A 20,055-nucleotide genomic window follows, 5' to 3' on the forward strand; every position below is an offset into this window, starting at 1 on the left:
GTGGCGGCAGCTGGTCTTTCGACCGGCTGTCATGGCCGCCATTTGCATCCTGGTCTTTGCCGTGATAGGCTACGTTAGTATTTATGTAGCCTATCATGGCAAGCCAAGCAAAACAACAACAACAGCATACGCAAATGGTGGCGGCTACGGCGGCTGCCATTTGTGTTCCCTATTTTTCATCGTTTTAGCCTACGTAAATATTTACGTAGGCTATTATGGAGGGAAAAAAAGGGGAATGCAAATAGCGTAGTGGGCGCTATTTGCATTCCTTTCCCCCCCCCCCGCCGTTTTAGCCTATGTAAATATTTGCGTAAGCTATTGCGGCGAAAAAAAAGGAACGCAAATAGCGCCCACTACGCTATTTGCGTTCCCCCTTTTTTCGCCGTAATAGCCTATGTAAATATTTATGTAGGCTAAAAAAGCGAAAAATAGGGAACGCAAATGGCGGCCACCATAGCCGCCGCCATTTGCGTACGCTGTTTTTTTTTTTGCCCAGCCGTGATAGGCTACGTAAATACTTAAGTAGCCTATCACGGCAGCCTGGCTGGACGCAAATGGCAGCCGCTCTGCGGAGCTGCCACGGAGCGGAGCCGGCCGGGCAGGATTCCGGCGAAGAGGACCAGATCGCCTCCCCCCCCCGTCGAGGATTCCGGGGGGAGGGACGGAGCGCCTCTACCCCCACTGTGAAAAAGTTCAGCGAAAAGGTAAGTGACTTTCGTGCATCCCTAGGCTGCCTTTACCACGGCTGCTTGCAAGGATGCAAGTGGCAGCCGCTACGGCGGCCGCCATTTGCAGCCGCAGCAGCCCGGCTGCGGCCAGAAGTCCGGCTGCAGACAGCCGGGCCGGCGGCTCTGTGGAGCCGCTGCGAAGTGGAGCCAGCCAGGGAGATTTCCGGGGGGAGGGACAGAGCGCCTACCGTGGATGCCTTTGCGCGGAGCCAGGTAAGGGATTCATACATCCCTACCTGCTATCAATAAATTAATTAGCAACTCTAAGTCATATTCTGGCAGGATATTCTTCAAATATCCTCTTTAGGATCTACTGGCAAAATGTGGCCTGTTATCTCTTCAGATAACCTCTCTCCAAATTTGCTTAACAACTGGACATGTCCGAAAAAGATGAAACAAATCAGCACATAAAACACAGCAGTGCCAACATACATCATGTCTCATATTATATATTAAAGATGTCCTGTCTGGGTAAGATACCACTGATACTGAACTATATATAAACATTCCTTTAGGTCAACTGAAATCAATCTAGATGGAACATTTTTTCCCCCTAATCCACAGCCATTGACTCTGTGAAATAGGTTGAGCTATATCTCTCTGCCATTCTTGGATTTTATTCTGTTCTTTGAGCAACAGTAGTGGGAAAAGAGAGCTTTGTCTATTGGGCAGCATGGATATGTAATCAATAATAGACAAATAATTAATAATGTGGAACTACCTAAATTCCAGCCACCACCACAAACAAGCCATGGGGTGTAGTAAAACTGCCCGGCCACTAAGTGTCACTATGTCCTTTTTAGAATCAAGAACAAAGGAGAAACGCCTAAGGCGTATTCTTAAAAGTTGACGTGTCTAACATAGGAGAAGTTATAATAGGGTGTCTTTAACAGCAATTATATATGATCTTGCAAACAACTTTGGGAATTTTACTAAGGGCATGCACTCGCATGCATGTGTATGCACCCTAAGTGTGTCTACACCAATGCAAACATGGCATTCAGTTGTACTTCAGATGCGTAGTAGTCAATGGAACCACATTGTCAGTGGGACCATATTGTCTACGTTACGTCATGTGTTTATTGCCTATTAGATAGGGAACTGACCCACAAAATCTGCACTATAAACATCTATGTGATCATTGCCCTGATGTTTGTTTCTCTAAACTTTTTTTTGGGTCAATACATGCAAACAAGCAGTTCTTATGTTTTCCACGTGATTCTGTGCACAACAGCATGGAGAAACTTCAGTGTGACCTGGCTGCTTATATGGACTTAGCCACCCACAACTACTTACGTAATGGCAATTATTTGAAAAGGGCTACACCAATTAGAAAATGTGCTTCATATTTACATGCCACCTGCTTTTCTGCTTCTGGTGGCTGAAAGGGCTCTTCATTATGTGCTTGAGAAAAGAAAAAAAAATGGGAACCTTTCCCAAGCATAATAAAGCACAGAAGATTATTATCTTGAAAACAGTGATGGCCCTGACAAAGAGAGACTGGCACATGCACACATACACACAGTGTACAATGCATGTTTTCTTCTGGCATTTTAAAAAGCTTATTTGTGAAAGAAATCACCACTTTTTTTTAGATGGTCTTGATTTTGACCTTAAATAAAATGAGTGGGATCATTTTATTTGCTAATGGATAAGTTATACCATAGAATTATGACACCTACTGCAATTTGGCAGAATTATCTTGATGTTTGTGGCTCAGCTCTGTAATCTAGCACAGAAAACTATAACTCAGCTGAAAAATATTTTTTTGTTTTTGAAAGTAATGAGCAGGTCACAAAACAAATCGCAAACAATGATGCTGGAAATATTAAAGTGTGATATCTTCCTCTATAATAATACCTTGACAAAAGTAATCAAGGTTGTCTTTCTCCTATGCTGCCAAATCAGAGGCATGAGTACTACATTACCTCAGGACCAACCAACCCTTTAATAATATATTCTCTGCTAAGCTGCATTACTTAATGCTGTGACATTTAGATTGTTTAATGCCAAGTTGTTCTCCACTGGAGTCCAGGACTGAAGTGGGGAAAGCCCTATCAATTAGTTGTAAGAAACATAGCAGCTGTTTACATCTGGTATTGGTGGTGTCTCTGAACGTATAATAGTAAGAGCCAAAACAGACATTGTTTTAAATGTGTGTCTAGCAGCTACGCCTTTTACTCTAGAGTAGGCACAAGGGCCCAGTGGATTGGGATCCTAGCATGGAGGGAAGGGAGGTGTTTAAGATCTGGATTGGCCCTCTGCACCTACTGAATATTAAAACAAGCCATAGCTACTAGTAATGCCTGTTTTGGACCTAAGTGAACATGCTTTCCTGTGATTCGGACTCAGTTAATACTTGGATTTTTAATATGAAATACTGTACAGTTATATGTCACTATTGATAGAGGTGTTGACAAAGGTGTCCTTCGCAGATGCATACATGGAGTCATACTAGGACAGTCTCTTCATAGTGATATCACTCATGGTTGAGAAGTGGGTGTGAATGTCACAATCCCATATGTGAGGCTGATTGGTGTTCTCCCTCCAAAGAGGCCCCTTCATGGATCACTGCCTTGTTGTGGTGAAGGGGCTTGCGTAACTCAGTGAAGCCATAAGCTATGCCGTGCAGGGCCAACCAAGACGGACAGGTCATGGTGGAGAGTTCTGACAAAATGCGGTCCACTGGAGAAGGAAATGGCAACCCACTCCAGTATTCTTGCCAAGAAAACCCCATGGAACGTATCACAAGGCTAAAAGATATGACGCCAGAAGATGAGCCCCTCAGGTCGGAAGGTGTCCAATATACTACTGGGGAAGAGCAGAGGGAATTTCCAGGTAGCGCCAGAAAGAGTGAAGCGGCTGGGCCAAAGCCAAAAGGACACTCAGCTCTGGATGTGTCTGGTGGTGAAAAGAAAATCTGATGCTGTAAAGAACAATATTGTTTAGGAACCTGGAATGTAAGATCAATGAATCAAGGTAAGCTGGAGGTGGTCAAACATGAGATGGCAAGACTGAACATCGACATCTTGGGAATCAGCGAACTAAAATGGACAAGCATGGGCGAATTTAATTCAGGTGACCATCATATCTACTACTGTGGGCAAGAATCCCTTAGAAGAAATGGAGTAGCACTCATAGTCAATAAAAGGGTGGGAAAAGCAGTACTGGGGTACAATCTCAATAATGACAGAATGATCTCAGTACGAATCCAAGGCAAACCATTCAGCATCACAGTAATTCAGGTCTATGCCCCAACCACTGAGGCCGAAGAAGCTGAGGTTAATCGGTTCTATGAGGACCTACAACACCTTCTAGAACTAACACCAAAAAAAGATGTCCTCTTCATCATAACGGACTGGAATGCTAAAGTTGGAAGTCAAGAAATCACTGGGATAACAGGCAAGCATGGCCTTGGTGTACAAAATGAAGCAGGACAAAAGCTAATAGAGTTTTGCCAAGTAGGGGTGTCAGAGAATTTCTCGCCGAAACTTCGGGGGGCTGAGCGCCAACGTATTCGGCCCCCCGAAGTAGTTTCGGGGAGAAATTCTCCGCCCCCCCGCCCCCGCACCCCCCCGCCCCTGCACCCCCCCCCGGGATGGGACTTACCTTTCCCGAATGTTGCTCCTGGTGGCGGGTCGCAGCGGCGGTTCGGCAGGGCTTCGACAGGGGCGGGGGCGGCAGCCGGTCCTTCGACTGGCTGCCGCCGCCGCCATTCCAAGAAAAGTTAAAAAAACAACAACGCCCCTGTGATAGGCTACGTGACTATAAACGTAGTCTATCACGGCTGACTTTGCAGATCTAGCCGTGATAGGTTACATAAATCGTCACGTCGCCTATCATGGGGAGGTTTTTTTTTTTAACTTTTCTGTTGAAGTTCGCGGCTGGGGAGACGGGGCGCTTCTCCCCAGCCTGAATTTTGGCCGGGCGAGGCGGGAAGCCTCCCCCCCGGCCTGAATTTCAGCCGGGTGAGGCGGGAAGCCTCCCCCGCCCCGGATAGAACTTTGGGGGGAGAAGCGAAGCGCCTCCCCCCCACTGCGAAGCAAGCTGCGAGACCAGGTAAGTGACTTTTGTACATCCCTATTGCCAAGAGAACACGCTGATCATAGCAAACACTCTTTTCCAACAGCACAAGAGGTGACTCTACACATGGACATTACCAGATGGTCAATATCGAAATCAGATTGATTATGTACTTTGCAGCCAAAGATGGAGAAACTCTATAGAGTCAGTAAAAACGAGACCTGGAGCTGAATGTGGCTCAGCTCATGAGCTGCTTCTTGCAAAATTTCGGCTAAATTGAAGAACGTAGGGAAAACCACTAAACCATTCAGGTATGACCTAAATGATATCCCTTATGAATGTACAGTGGAGGTGACGAATAGATTTACGGGATTAGACCTGATAGACAGAGTGCCTGAGGAACTATGGATGGAGGTCTGTAACATTGTTCAAGAGGCAGCAACTAAATCCATCCCAAAGAAAAAGAAATGCAAGAAAACAAAGTGGCTATGTGATGAGGCTTTTCAAGTAGCTGAGGAAAGATGGGAAGCGAAAAGCAAGGGAGAAAGGGGAAGATATACCCAACTCAATGCAGAGTTCCAGAGAATTGCAAGGAGAGACAAGTAGGGATGTCAGAGAATTCTGCCACAGATGTCAGGGAGGCCGAATGCCAGCGCATTCGGCCCCCCGAAATCGGTGGCGGAACGGTCTGCCCCCCCGTCCCACCCGGGACGAGACTTACCTGGAGCGGATCTTCCTGGCAGCGGTGGCTCCGGTGGTGGCTCCGGCGGTGGTTCGGTGGCAGCGGCTGCAGCGGCCGGTCTTCTGACCGGCTGCTGCTGCCGCCATTTCTAGTTAAAAAAACAAAAACATTGTAGGCTACATAAAGATTTACGTAGCCTATCATGGCTAAGTTTAAAAAAAAACCGTGATAGGCTACATAAATGCATTTGCGTACGCGCATTGTTTTTTTTTTTAAGTCAGCTGTGATAGGCTGTGTAAACATTTACGTAGCCTATCACGGCTGACTGCAGGGACGCAAACGGTGGTGGCTACGGGCGCCGCTGTTTGCGTCCCTGCTAGCCAGCAGCCGGATGTCTGGCTGCTGGCGGAGCCGGCCGGCGGCTCCGCAGAATCCCTGCGGAGCACAGCCAGCCGGCCAGGATTCTGGGGGGGGGAGGAACGGAGCGCCTCCCCCCCCTCCAGGATTCCGGGGGGAGGGACGGAGCACCTCCGCCCCACCATCAGCATAATCCACGAAAGGTAAGTGCCTTTTGTACATCCCTAGAGACAAGAAGGCCTTCTTAAATGAACAATGCAAAGAAATAGAGGAAAACAATAGAATGGGAAAGACTAGAGATCTTTTCAAGAAAATCAGAGATCTCAAGGGAATGTTTTGTGCAAAGACGGGGATGATAAAGGACAAAGAGAAGGCAGGGACCTAAAAGAAGCAGATGAGATTAAGAAGAGGTGGAAAGAATATACAGAAGAACTATACAGGAAAGGTCTTAATGTCCCTGATAGCCATGATAGTGCGGTCACTGAACTTCAGCCGGACATCCTTGAGAGTGAAGTCAAGTGGGCCTTAGGAAGCATTACTAACAACAAAGCTAGCGGAGATGACAGTATTCCAGCTGAGCTATTTAAAATCCTCAAAGATGATGCTGTTAAAGTGCTGCACTCAAGATGCCAACAAATTTGGAACACTCAACAGTGGCCACAAGATTGGAAAAGGTCAGTTTACATTCCAATTCCAAAGAAGGGCAATGCCAAAGAGTGTTCAAACTACCATACAATTGCGCTCATTTCACATGCCAGCAAGGTGATGCTCAAAATCCTACAAGCTAGGCTTCAGCAGCATGTGAACTGAGAACTACCGGAAGTACAAGCTGGGTTTCGAAGAGGCAGAGGAACTAGAGATCAAATCGCCACCATTCGCTGGATCACGGAGAAAGTAGGGTTGGCGGAGAATTTCTCCCTGAAACTTCGGGGGGCTGAGCGCCAACGTGTTTGTCCCCCCGAACACGTTTTGGGGAGAAATCCTCCGAACACCCCCCACCCCCGCACCCCCCCTGGGACGGGACTTACCTTCGCCGAAAGTCCCTCCCGTCGGCGGGTCCGGCTGGCGGTTCGGCGGGTGTTCGAGCGGGGCGGGAGCGGCCGCCGCCGCCATTGAAATCAAAGAAAAAAAACAACGCCCCCTGATAGGCTACGTGACGATTCACGTAGCCTATCACGGCTAGATTTGCAAAGTCAGCCGTGATAGGCTACGTCAATCGTCACGTAGCCTATCACGGGTGACTTTAAAAAAAAAAAAAAAGCACGTACGCTAATGGCGGCCCCCATAGGGAGCTGCCATTCCCGTTCCTTATTTGGTTGCTGTAGTCTACGTAAAGATTTACGTAGACTACGGCGAAAATAAGGGCAACGCTATTTGTGTTGCCCTTATTTTCGCCGTAGTCTACGTAAAGATTTACGTAGACTATAGCGACTAAATAAGGAACGCGAATGGCGGCTCCCTATGGGGGCCGCCATTAGCGTACGCGCTTTTTTTTTTTTAAAGTCACCCGTGATAGGCTACGTGACGATTGACGTAGCCTGTCACGGCTGACTTTGCAGATCTAGCCATGATAGGCTACGTGAATCGTCACGTAGCCTATCAGGGGGCGTTTTTTTTTTTTTTTAACTTTCGCGTTCGCGGCCGGGCGTGGCGGGAAGCCTCCTCCCCTGCCTGAATTTCGGCCGGGGCGAGGCGGGAAGCCTCCCCCCCGGCCTGAATTTCGGCCGGGCCGAGGCAGGAAGCCTCCCCCCCCCGGCCTGAACTTCGCGGGGGGACCAGCGAAGCACCTCCCCCCCACCGGGAACGTCCTTCGAGGACAGGTAAGGGACTTTCGTCCACCCCTAGGAGAAAGCGACAGAATTCCAGAAAAACGTCTATTCTTGCTTCATTGACTATGCTAAGGCCTTTGATTGTGTGGATCACAACAAACTGTGGGAAATTCTTAAAGAGATGGGAGTACCAGACCACCTTACCTGTCTCCTGAGAAACCTGTACGAGGGTCAAGAAGCAACAGTAAGAACCGGACATGGAACACCGAGTGGTTCAAAATTGGGAAAGGAGTACGACAAGGCTGCGTATTGTCACCCTGCTTATTTAATTTATATGCAGAGTACATCATGAGAAACGCCGGGTTGGATGAATCACAGGTCGAAATTAAGATTGCTGGGAGAATTATCAACAACCTCCGATACGCAGACAATGCCACCCTAATGGCAGAAAGCGAAGAGGATCTAAGGAGCCTCTTGTTGAGGGTGAAAGAGGAGAGTGCAAAAGCTGGTTTGAAACTCAACATTAAAAAAACTAAGATCATGGCATCTGGCCCAACACTTCCTGGCTTATAGAAGGGGAGGAAATGAAAGCAGTGACAGATTTTATTTTCTTGGGCTCCAAGATCACCGCAGATGGTGACTGTAGCCATGAAATTAAAAGATGCTTGCTTCTTGGGAGGAAAGCTATGGCAAACCTAGACAGCATAGTAAGAAGCAGAGACATCACCTTTCAACAAACATTCGTATAATCAAAGCTATGGTTTTCCCAGTAGCAATGTATGGCTGTGAGAGCTGGACGATAAGGAAGGCTGAGCGCCGAAGAGTTGATGCCTTTGTACTGTGGTGCTGGAGAACGAGTCCCCTGGACTGCAAGGAGGTCAAATCAGTCCATCCTAAACTAAATCAACCCTGACTGCTCATTGGAAGGACAGATACTGAAGCTGAAGCTCCAGTATTTTGGCCACCTAATGCGAAGAGAAAACTCCCTGGAAAAGTCCCTGATGCTGGGAAAGATTAAGGCAAAAGGACAAGGGGACGGCAGAGGATGAGATGGCTAGATAGCATCACCGATGCAATGAATATGAATTTGAGCACACTCCAGGAGAGAGCGGAGGACAAGGCCTGGCGTGCTATGGTCCATGGGGTCACGAAGAGTCGGACACGACTTAACGACTGAACAACAACAACACCTCCAAAGAGGGCTGTTAAGGAGGTGGAGGAGACCAGTGCAATCATTCTGGGCCATGCGGTTAAGGGTTGAGGTATTCTAACCCACACAAAAATTGTTTGGGATAATGCCATGGAAATCAGAGAGCTAAGGAGACTCCCGGAGACACAGAATTATTTTTTTTCTCTTTCAGGAATTAGTAAAATGATTGCATCTTTTCACCCAGTCCTTCCCAGTGTAGTGAATCCAGGTATTTTTATGTTGCACAGTAGTGGAATTTTAAAAATCCTTTGTAAATTAAGCAGAATAAATGAAAGAAGAATAAATTGAGGTTTAAAAAGTGTCTCTCTGTGTATGTTGGGGGACTCTTCTGTTTAACTGGGTATTCAGGAAGATCCCTTGAGGAAAAGTGGAATAAAATTAAAATGTAACCCTATGAAATGAACAAAAACCAAACAGAAGTCCACATCAATAGGAAACAGCATTGTTCATCATACATGTGTGTGTCATTTATACAATAGAACCTGTTAACATCCTGTAGCTTTCGGAATTGTTTTGAACTGAGTAGTTCTCAAAGAGGGCTGGTGAAACATTGGCTTTATGAATTTCAACATTCCACTGGAGGGTTGCATTTCTCAGTTGTGATGGATATGCCAACAAAACACACTTGTACTGTGGTGTATGTGTGTGTGGCAATGCAAACATTTTGATTGAATATGACTTTAAGCTTCTGTGGTGTAGTGGTTCGAGTGTCGGAGTGGGAGCCGGGAGATACGGGTTCTAGTCCCCACCTGGCCATGGAAGCTCACTGGGTGACTTTGGGCCCATCACAGACTCTCAGCCCAACCTACCTCATAGGGTTGTTGTTGTGAGGATAAAATGGAGAGGAGGAGGATTATGTACGCCGCCTTGGGTTCCTTGGAGGGAAAAAGGTGGGATAGAAATGCAATAAATAACATAATTAAAATAAATAAACGTGATCAAAGTATACAAAGCAATATGGAAGAGAATATTTAAAATTGCATGTTTGCTTACCTATTTAGGGATGTATTTTTCTAGTCAAAGTATGGTTCTGAGAATCTTTCCTTTATTATTTCATCATGATGTTGGCTACACCATACTATTGTTCTTTGTATCTTTAAATTTGAAGAACCCCATAACTCTTCAGATATGATCTCATCTGATTATGTAAGTTAGCAGTAATCTTCTCCACTGGGATCTTTTCTTGATCACACAAAGCAGATATAAGTGCATCCTTTATTGTGAAAGAAGGTGGAAAATAGACAAAGCTTGATAGGATGTAATTCATTTGCTAGTAATGGTGCTATTACAGTAATTACAGTTTTGTCATTGTGGCTCTGCAGTGTTTAAAGAACCTGGCCTGTGGCTTAATTGCAGATTTATAGCAACCAACCCTTTGGGGATCATTGTCATCTGCAATCACATTATCGTATCTAAAGGATTAAATAACTGAAGTTCTGTAGCAATTGTTGCACTGCAGATAACCATCATCAGTTTCATTTATTCCTACTGTAAGGTTGAAATGTAAAGTAAAACAAAGGTCAGTGAATAATACCATGTATGTATGCATTATATTTTTAGCTTACAATATTTAGCTCACACAGTGTTCCTGCATAATATGGCCACTTACTCATCACCCTGTAAAAGGAGCTGCATCACCAAACAAGAAGGCAAAAGAGGATTCTAATTTGCATAATATTTGCATTTATACATATAAATTAGCACATGCTAATTTAGAAATAATTACTGTACATGTATACACACATGTAACACTAGTGGGTCAGTGTTGTATGTGTGTGTGTGATTAAATAAAGATTAAAAAAGAAATGATTTCTGCAATTTAAATAGCAATATAGTACATCTCATCACAATGGAGAAGACTCAGTCTGCCGTGTCTTGATGTTGAGCGTGATGAGCAACTTCAAGGCCACTGCTTCTCTCCCTTCTTATGGTTCTTTATCTTTAAACCAGAGTTCAAACTGGGCGAGCACATCAAATAGAGGACACTTCCTTTTCTTTTCTATCATGATTTTTAATTTTATTTTGAAATAAAGTTAACAGAATGAAGGCAACAAAAGAAAAAGAACATACATAATACGGGGTTTGGACTCAATGGCCTTATAGGCCCCTGACTATTCTATGATAATAATAAATCAAGATCACTGAAGAAACAAAGGAATTCACTCACTGTAATTCTTAGTCTATAATCAATATGCTTATGGAACACACATGCTAAAATGGCCTAAGTAGGATCTAATCTAATATCTAATGAAAGAATAAAATTATAATTTATACAGAATATAAAAAGAGCATGTGCAACTGTAAGTTATTTTGTGTGTATTCATCAGAAAAAAATATAGGTAACTGTATGTGGTTGGGATTTGATCAAAAGTTTGAATAGTTTCAACATGGGAAATAAATGGAAACCATGGAGCCATTATATATTTCTTAAAGTTACTTGCTGCACTTGCTGAATAAGCTTATACATAGTCATGATCTCCCAAATTTGATCAACCTACTGCTCTTTAGTTGGTTACTTTGGAGACTTCCAGTTACGCACTATACATAACTTTGCCTCTATATACAATTGCTTAAGAAGGTCTTTATGCAGGAATCCAAGATCTTTAGGTTTGAAAAAACAAGGGTGCATAGCTTTAGGAGTTATCAAAATAAGTATCCATTTGAAGGTAGCATCTATACATCAAAATTATCCATGTTTTATAAAAACATGGCAATCGTGGGGGAGGCGGACGGGCCCGGGTAAGTTGTGGGCTGCTTGCCAAGCATGGAATGGACTCAAGTGGGGGGATGGGGTTGGCGGCAGTGGCTCGGGGGGCACGGACACTGGCAGTCCACCAGATTTGCGGACGAAATGGGTGGTCGCACCATCCCTAATTAATGGAAGTTTGGTGACTCTCCTCTTGATATGAATCCTTTTTGTCCAGGGGAAGGGTAGGAGTATATAAGGAGAGAAGAGACTGAGCCGTGTCTTCAGACTTTGCACAGAAAACAAATGCTGAGTGTTTCCTACTGCAAACACAGGAAGTGTAGATGACACAAACCAGGGGTAGGCCTTCCAGACATTTTGGACTACAACTACCACCAGAATGGCAAATGGCCAGGGATTATAGGCATTGCAGCCCAAGACTACTGGAGGGTACCAGGTTGCTTCCCCACTCCCCACCCCCAATGACATAAACATACTGTTGAAAACCTGAAAACCCTAGGCTGGCACTTCCCAACATATTTAGACAGATGTTCAAAGATACATGTATGCTGTTCATGATTCATGTATGTGCTGTGGGAAATGTTGATGTAATAGTGTGTTTGCTGCTGTACTTGCTACATAAACCATGGGGCCAAGAGTTTGAGTTACACTGAGAGTAAAAAAGAGGGTGGCTAAGAATTATTTGTGACTGAACCTAGTGCTAGAGGAAGGTGATGACTAGAACATGCAGGTCAAAGCCTCCTGTGTATGGGAAGGGAAATAATGTATAACAAATAGCACAACTTGTAAATGTTGCTCTAATACCAGTTTTGTCCTGGGGGAAGTGACTCAGGGGGCAAATGTTATAGTTAAGTACATGATAAGTAAGCTATGATTAAATTATCCCAGCAGGGTTGCTAATTAGTGTAGGCCGTGATTTTTTTTTTTATTATGTTAGATACCTGACCACTGGGAACTGGATGGAGTCTTCCATCTCCTTTCAGAGTCACCCAACAGCTGTCAGGTAGCAATAATTCCTGGATGTTTTACATTCAGTAATGTTTGTAATGCTAACCTCTTCACGCACAAGTTAACATCTTAAACTTAGGGGAAATTTACATTTTTGTGCTTCCTGCTCTTGATACATTTTGTTTGTTTGTTTTCACTTTGGTGATGGTTCATTATCTGAGAGTTACTAGAAGTTTTGCACTTATGGGAAAAGAATGAAAATTGGGGCATAAATTTCATAGATCAAAACAAAAATGGACAAAACCTGACTGTAGTACAGTCTGTCATCTGTAGTATGTTTGTATTGTTTCTATGCTGTAAACTGCCATGGCAAGACAACAACAACAACAACAACAACAACAAAACAATAACAACACACACACACTTAGACCCAGATCCTATGAATACAAGGATTGCTTATAAATTCATATAATGCTTAAATAAAATGACCTTGAAGAATGTTACTTTACAAGAATACCTGCAAACATTAGCCATTAAAACAGCCTTCCCCAAGCTGGTGTTTTGGACTACAACTCCCAGGATTTGTGACCATTGCCTAGTTGAAGTCCAAAATATCTGGAGGTTGGAGAAGGTTGTTTTTTTAGAAGAATGACATTTGAAATAATCTCCTGGAGGGAGGGGGAGCCTTTTTGGTTTCAAAGTCTATGCTCAATTATTTTAGAAGAAGGTTATCTTTTAATATGATGAATTGATATAGATTCTTGCGGCTAACCCTCTACATTGAGGGAGGGTCTCGTGTCACGTAAACACCAGATGCAGCCACAAGAATTGGTGATATGGCCATTGAAGATAGAAATCAATCAAATGGTAATTGATGGTAAGAAAACAAATAGCAACAAATTTGGCATCCTCAAATCCCACAGATGAAGAATAAGATTAGTGATGGGACTGAAGCTCAGAACTGGGAAATTTGGCTTTTAATGGCAAAATTAACCACCCACTTCCCCAAGTCATTATAAGCTGGGCCCAAACTACACCTAAAATCAGGCCTGTGTCAGAATGAATTTATCAGCACTATCACAAATCCTGTCTCTTCTCTTCCCTCAGAGCCTACCTGTGTGAATAGTGTCTCTGTGTATGAATGGATGTGTCTGTGTATATGTGTGGGAGAGACACACACAGAGAGAATAATGGAAGTAAAAAATGAATGAATGAATGAGACAGAGAGAGGAAAAAAAGAGGTGCCCATTCACTTTTTGCTAAGGCCCAGTTTCCCTCGCGGGAATGCAATCCCGTCCTTCCCCATGAAAAGTTTGCCGACCCCAGTTTATAATTTTAAAAATTGCATATGGGGATTCTTTGAAATCAATTATCAAAGCAGAGTACATGCAAGTACTACAGAAGAGATAAAAGAGATTATTTGAGGATATTAGGAATCCCAAGGGAGGTAGGATAGATTAATTCTTCATCTTCCCACCCATTCACCTACTTGTTCGCAGGTAAAACATACAGAAAGAGCCCTGTGTGATGAATCCATTGGTGAACTGTACCATGTCAAGTGGCTAGCAGAGAATCAAATTTCTGAGTGCTGCTACATATATTTTAAGGATGCTAGTCATGTAAACTAATGTGGGAAGTGACCCAAAATTGTACAGAAGTTACTTGTTTCTTTCCCCACCTAGTTATGCAAGTCTCTGGTGACTCTTTCAAACTAACGTACTTCAGAGTGTTGCTGTGATGGCACAATGCTGCTTGTAAGTTCTTTGGTGGCTATGTGAGATGCAATTGTTAAAATCATGTTTGGAAGAAACAAGACTTGAGTACACCAGTGGTAACCAAACTATTGTTATTTTGCAGTTTGCCGGGAAGATTCCCACCAATCTATAGTCTCTTGTGCTGCTGTGCTGCTTACTCCCATTGAACCAGCTGTTGAAGGGAAGAAGAACGAACAGCCAAAAATGCCTGAAGTGACCAAACAGTGAGTAATAATACAATCGATGTCCAGCAATGAAACTTTAAACAATGAAAGTATGTTCTGTCATTCATGATCTATATGCTGAAGGTTTCTGCGTCTGATGTAAGGTGAAATTATCCTTACCACTTGGCAGGATGATTCAGACAACCTGCTTAATGAATGCTTACAGACTCACTGTAGTAAATGGCTTCTTGGTAAATGGTCATCTGTACCCACCCTAAGTTAATATGGACTCTTTTGTAGTTTAAGATGGAATGGGCATATCCAAAGTTTGTATGTTGTAATGACCTGAAGTATTATTTGGCAATATGTTTAGGAACTTAAGGCTAAAATAGTCATGTTATCGCCTCCACATATTATGGTGGTCATTGAGCAGAGGACAAATGAGTGTTGGCTTTTCTTGTGATGTGGCCTTTTGTATAGGAAATATGAGTAGCTATGCATGTGTGAATTGGGCAGGTTATGGTAAAACTGCTATGTGTAGATTCAGCCTTGGTTTGGGAAGACAAAGTCATCTTCTCAACACAAGGAGGCTGATATTGGCGATATATAGAACCCTCTTGGCACACCAAGGAGTACAAACAATGTCCTCTTTTAGGAAGAGCATGAAATCATCCTGCCTTGGCTTCTGCCTGAATAGTAGCTGTGGTTTGTAATGTGCAAATGCGTCATTTTTGCCTTTTGCCCACGTTTGGAAATAAGTAGTTTTTCTTTGAATGAAGATCAAGTAGGATCAACTTGCTTGTGCTGAGAAACAAAGACATTTCTCTGTCCTGCTTACCTCCAAGTGATTCCACACACACCCATGAATTTAGGTCCCTGAGGGCTTTTCTAGGCAAAGCTTTTAACAAACCACTTTACTGATGCTTCTACTTCTGGACTCTTTGTGGGATTGAGACTAGATCTGTACACAATCGTTTTGTTTTTTTCGGGGGAAGGGGTCCTTATGTTCCTCTACATAACCTCTAGGTGGCACTATGCTATAGTGAAATTGGACAACTACACTAGGATTTCATTCTGCCACTCCCCCAAATGCTGGATTTTCCTCAGTCAAGGCCCCCTGCCTCCACAAAAATGCTTGGAAAGCACGGGAGAAGCCCTGGAGGATTACAACATCATCTAAAGCACCCACAAACTACTGTGAGTGAGGAATGTCAAGAACACAATAAAAGTCTCATCTAGAAAAGCTGATCATGTTGAATGTAAGAGCAACCAGGCTGGGTCGGACTAAATGGCCACCTAGCCTAGCATTATGTCTCTTTCAGTGGCCAGACAGAACCTTGGCAGAAGCTCATAATGTGGTGGCTGGTTTTTTGTCTAGCATCTGTCTACCATTTGTCTACTGTCCTTAATGGAGTTTCTATTTGGGTTACTGTGTCTAATAGCCACTGATAGACCTGTCCTCCATGAATTTGTGCAGTTCAACGATTCATAATAAAATAGTTACCTGTTAGCTGGCTTTTTTAAAAAGCCACCTATTTCATGCATTCTACAAAGATATAAGCCCTGGGTGAAACACTTCCTTCTGCTTGTACAGAACCTACTGCCAATCATGAATAGAGATATATGAGAAATTTGTTCCAGTTAATTTTTGGTCAGGATTTACCCAATTCGTACCTCCCAGACCAAACACTGGACTCAAATGCAATCTGCAGTCGAAGTCCATACATTTCTGAGCTTGCAATGTGATTCACGGACCAACAAAATGTGTTCGACAGCATACGTACATTTGGAAAAATGCATTAAAAAAATGCATGCACCTCTTGGGGAAGGATGGGCCTTCTGTGGATCTGGGAGGAAGCAACAGCAGCAGGAAGACTGGAGAGAAAAAGTTATATATCACTTCCCAGCCAGTTTCTCAACACTCGTTGCCTCTGAGAGTTCTAAGATAGCCATTGAAATGATCTGCTTACAGATCATATCAAGGTGGAATTAGGGATGTACGAAAGGGACTTACCTTGTCCCGCAGCTTTTTTTGTGGTGGGGGGGAGGCGCTTCGCTTCTCCCCCCAAAGTTCATGCGAGGGGGGGGAGGCTTCCTGCCTCGCCCGGCCGAAATTCAGGCCGGGTGGGAGGCGCCCCATCCCTCGCCGGCGAAAGTCAGGCCGGGTAGAAGCGCCCCGTCTATCCGGCTGCGAAAAACAAACAAACCCACCCCTGTGATAGGCTACGTGACGATTAACGTAGCCTATCACGGCTGACTTTGCAAATCTAGCCACGATAGGCCACGTTAATCGTTACGTAGCCTATCACGGGGGTGTTTTTTTTTTTAACTTTCCTTGTAATGGCGGCGGTGGCACCCGGTCGAGAGACCGGCTGCCGCCCCCGCCCCTGACGAAGACCCGACAAACCGCTGCCGGGACCCGCCGCCGGGAGGGACATTCGTGAAAGGTAAGTCCCATCTTGGGGGGGGGGCGGGGGGGCGGAGAATTTCACCACCAATTTCGGGGGGCCGAATGCGTTGGTGCTCGGCCCCCCGAAGTTTCGAGGAGAAATTCTCCCCCATCCCTACGAAGTCTGGAACCCATGGACATGACCAAATGCTGAGTTTCCTCCCTTGAGATGCTTTGCCAGGCCTTTACTGCAGCTGCCTTCAGCTGCTGCTTGTTTGTGGGTCTTTCTGCCTTCAGTCTTGTCTTCAGTAAGTGAAAAGCATGCTCTATTGGGGTGAGATCAGGTGACTGACTTGGCCACTGAAGAACATCCCACTTCTTTGCCTTGAGAAACTCTGGGGTAGCTTTTGCTGTATGTTCTGGGTCATTACCCATCTGCAGTATGAAGCGGCATCCTATCAGTTTGGCAGCATTTGGCTGAATCTGAGCAAAATGTATAGCCCTATACACTTCAGAATTCATCCTGCTCCTTTGATCAGCAGTCAGGTCATCAAGAAACACCAGTGATCCGGTTCCATTGGCAGCCATACATGCCCATGCCATAACACTGCCTCCACCATGTTTGACATATGATGTGGCATGCTTTGGATCATGAGCTGTTCCTTTCCTTCTCCATACTTTTCTCTTCCCATCATTCTGGTACAAGTTAATCTTGGTTTCATCAGGCCAAAGAATCTTATTCCAGAACTGGGCAGGCTTTTTTAGGTGTTGGCTGGCAAAGGCTAATCGTTTGCTGACCTGTCTGTTCTTGAGTGTTACCAGTGGTTTGCATCTTGTTGTGAAGCCTCTGTATTTTAGGGATGGTGGAGAATTTCTCCCCAAAACTTCGGGGGGCCGAGCGCCAACGTGTTCGGCCCCCCGAACAAGTTTCGGGGAGAAATTCTCCGCCCCCCCCGCCCCCTGCACCCCTCCCGGGACGGGACTTACCTTTGGCGAATGTCCCTCCCGGCGGCGGGTCCGGCCGGCGGTTCGGCGGGTCTTCGTCCGGGGTGGGAGCGGCAGCTGGTCTTTCGACCGGCTGCCGCCGCCGCCATTCCAAGAAAAGAAAAAAAAAAAACGCCCCCGTGATAGGCTACGTGACGATTAACGTAGCCTATCACGGCTAGATTTGCAAAGTCAGCCGTGATAGGCTACGTAAATCGTCACGTAGCCTATCACGGGGGTGTTTTTTTTTTTCTTTTATTGGAATGGCGGCGGCGGCAGCCGGTCGAAAGACCGGCTGCCGCTCCCGCCCCGGACGAAGACCCGCCGAACCGCCGGCCGGACCCGCCGCCGGGAGGGACATTCGCCAAAGGTACGTCCCGTCCCGGGGGGGGTGCGGGGGGTGGGGGGGTGCGGAGAATTTCTCCCCGAAACTTGTTCGGGGGGCCGAACATGTTGGCGCTCGGCCCCCCAAAGTTTCGGGGAGAAATTCTCCGCCAACCCTAGGTGGAATGCCTGATGCAGTGGGGACGCTGCAACCCCCAGTGGCCTCCTTTGCTCCTCTCACCTTTCAGGAAGCAGAGCCAATAGCAACGTGATACCATCAATATTACCAGGTATTCTGGATCTATAACTGTGAAGGGCCATATGATCCACTTATGGTTCTGATGTTATTATTGTGAATCACCTTGAGAACAATAATGGTTGAAATGTGGCATAGAAATCTTGCAAAATTAGTTAATTAATCAATTAATTGGAAGAATGGGACAACCTCCTTAGGTAGCAGATTTTGAGGTGCCATTAAAAGGTGGTGTCAATTTATTTAGTTTAATATTTTGGAGTGCAATACCCTATGCACATTTAGATCAAAAAAGCCCTATAACTCTCAGCATTCCCCAGCCAATGTAGGATTGTGCCCTTAATCACTATTGGGAGGCACCATTTGGATTTTATACCACGAACACCAACGCGTTTTCGCCAGGGATCCATGCATTCAATTCCTCCTGGTGAGCAGTTTTTGTTTTTTGTTTTTTTAACCTGGAGAAAGCCCATACCCTTTCCCAGAGCCTAACAAAGAGATGGGAGATGACTCTCTCCCTAACATCCTGCTGAATTTTGCAAAGGCTCAGAAAACAGCGGTGGATGTCTTGCTGCTTTCTGCTGCCTTTTGAGACTAAGTTTGGAATGGATCAAGTACCTTGTCAATGAAAAACATCCTATTTCATGCTTCCTGATTCTCCACCACACTTATTTCCCCCCACCTGCCCATTTCATTTCATAGGATCCCCCCGCCCACAGCATTTGCAAGTGGGTTAGAGGAAGAGAAGTTACAAAGCTAAGAAATTAGGGAGCTGCAGCACTTCAGGTCTAGATTCTATTTTTGCACACCCACACTATCTGCCATGTGACATTTGTGCAGAGTTGATTTGTTGTTTAAATTCATAGAAATAAAGCAATTTTTAAAAGCAAACTGACATTTGGGGTGAACATGCCAGGCCTCTCTGGTGTTGCTATAGTGACGCTTCAGCAAGCCTCTCTTGAAGGGACACAGATGCTAAAAGTTATTGTGAACTTTCCTTTAGATTAGTAGGAAGGGCTATATTTTGTAAATTCATAAAAATAAAATAAAAGCTGGAGACGTGTTTAGACGGCATCATGACGGGAGAGATATCTTCCAGTGGAGAATAGCAGAAGGGAAGCTAGTTTGTGTTTCTCTTCTAAGGGTGCAATCCTATGCGTGTTTAGATTCCCCAGTCAGCCTAAATATTCATAGGATTGTGGCCTAAGGCTGCAACCCCATACCCATTTACGTGGGAGCAGGCTCTATTCAATGGGTCTTACTTCTGAGTAGACATATATAGGGTTGCATTGTAAATGTGGCTAATCACAGGGTGCTGGATGAAAGCTCACGTTGGCTTGTGAGGGAAAATCCCGGGCCTCTGAAGAAGTAAGGAGGTGAAGATCTCAGTTAGGTTATGTTTTTCTGCTCGATGCTAGCAGTAAACAACAATAATACAATGTCATGCCGTGTAACAGGATATAACCCTACTGATAACTGGTCGACACAATACTTTTTTTCCTCTCTACTCTCCAACACCATCTATTTTGAGTAAGCTGTTGCCATTATGTTTCCAGACTCAATTCCGAGCCACAGTGTCAATTTTTAAACTCTTAAATAGCCTGTGGGGACTACTTCCACCAATATGCACTCTTGGTTCTTTGGAGGGGCCCTTCCTGGATGTGCCTTCTTTTTCAGAGAGGTTCATTTGACCTGTAAGATCTGGGCACTTCTCACTAGTAGCCCTTGATCTCTGGAACCGCCTCCCCAAAGAGGTTTACTTG

The 20,055-nt window shown here is 44.8% G+C and overlaps 1 protein-coding gene across 3 annotated transcripts in view; it reads left to right on the top strand.

Annotated features, from left to right (window-relative positions):
* CCSER1 (coiled-coil serine rich protein 1) overlaps positions 1 to 20,055 on the top strand; it is an 857,015-nt gene that overhangs the window by 368,481 nt on the left and 468,479 nt on the right. For all 3 annotated transcript variants that reach the window (XM_084855629.1, XM_084855630.1, XM_084855631.1), the window contains exon 5: positions 14,282 to 14,402. In XM_084855629.1, the coding sequence (XP_084711755.1) occupies positions 14,282 to 14,402 (121 nt within the window). The remainder of the gene's footprint in view (positions 1 to 14,281; positions 14,403 to 20,055) is intronic.

This window comes from Heloderma suspectum, chromosome 5, assembly GCF_057233095.1.
Source record: "Heloderma suspectum isolate Gila_16-S chromosome 5, 16-S_ref, whole genome shotgun sequence".
Lineage (NCBI taxonomy): Eukaryota > Metazoa > Chordata > Lepidosauria > Squamata > Helodermatidae > Heloderma > Heloderma suspectum.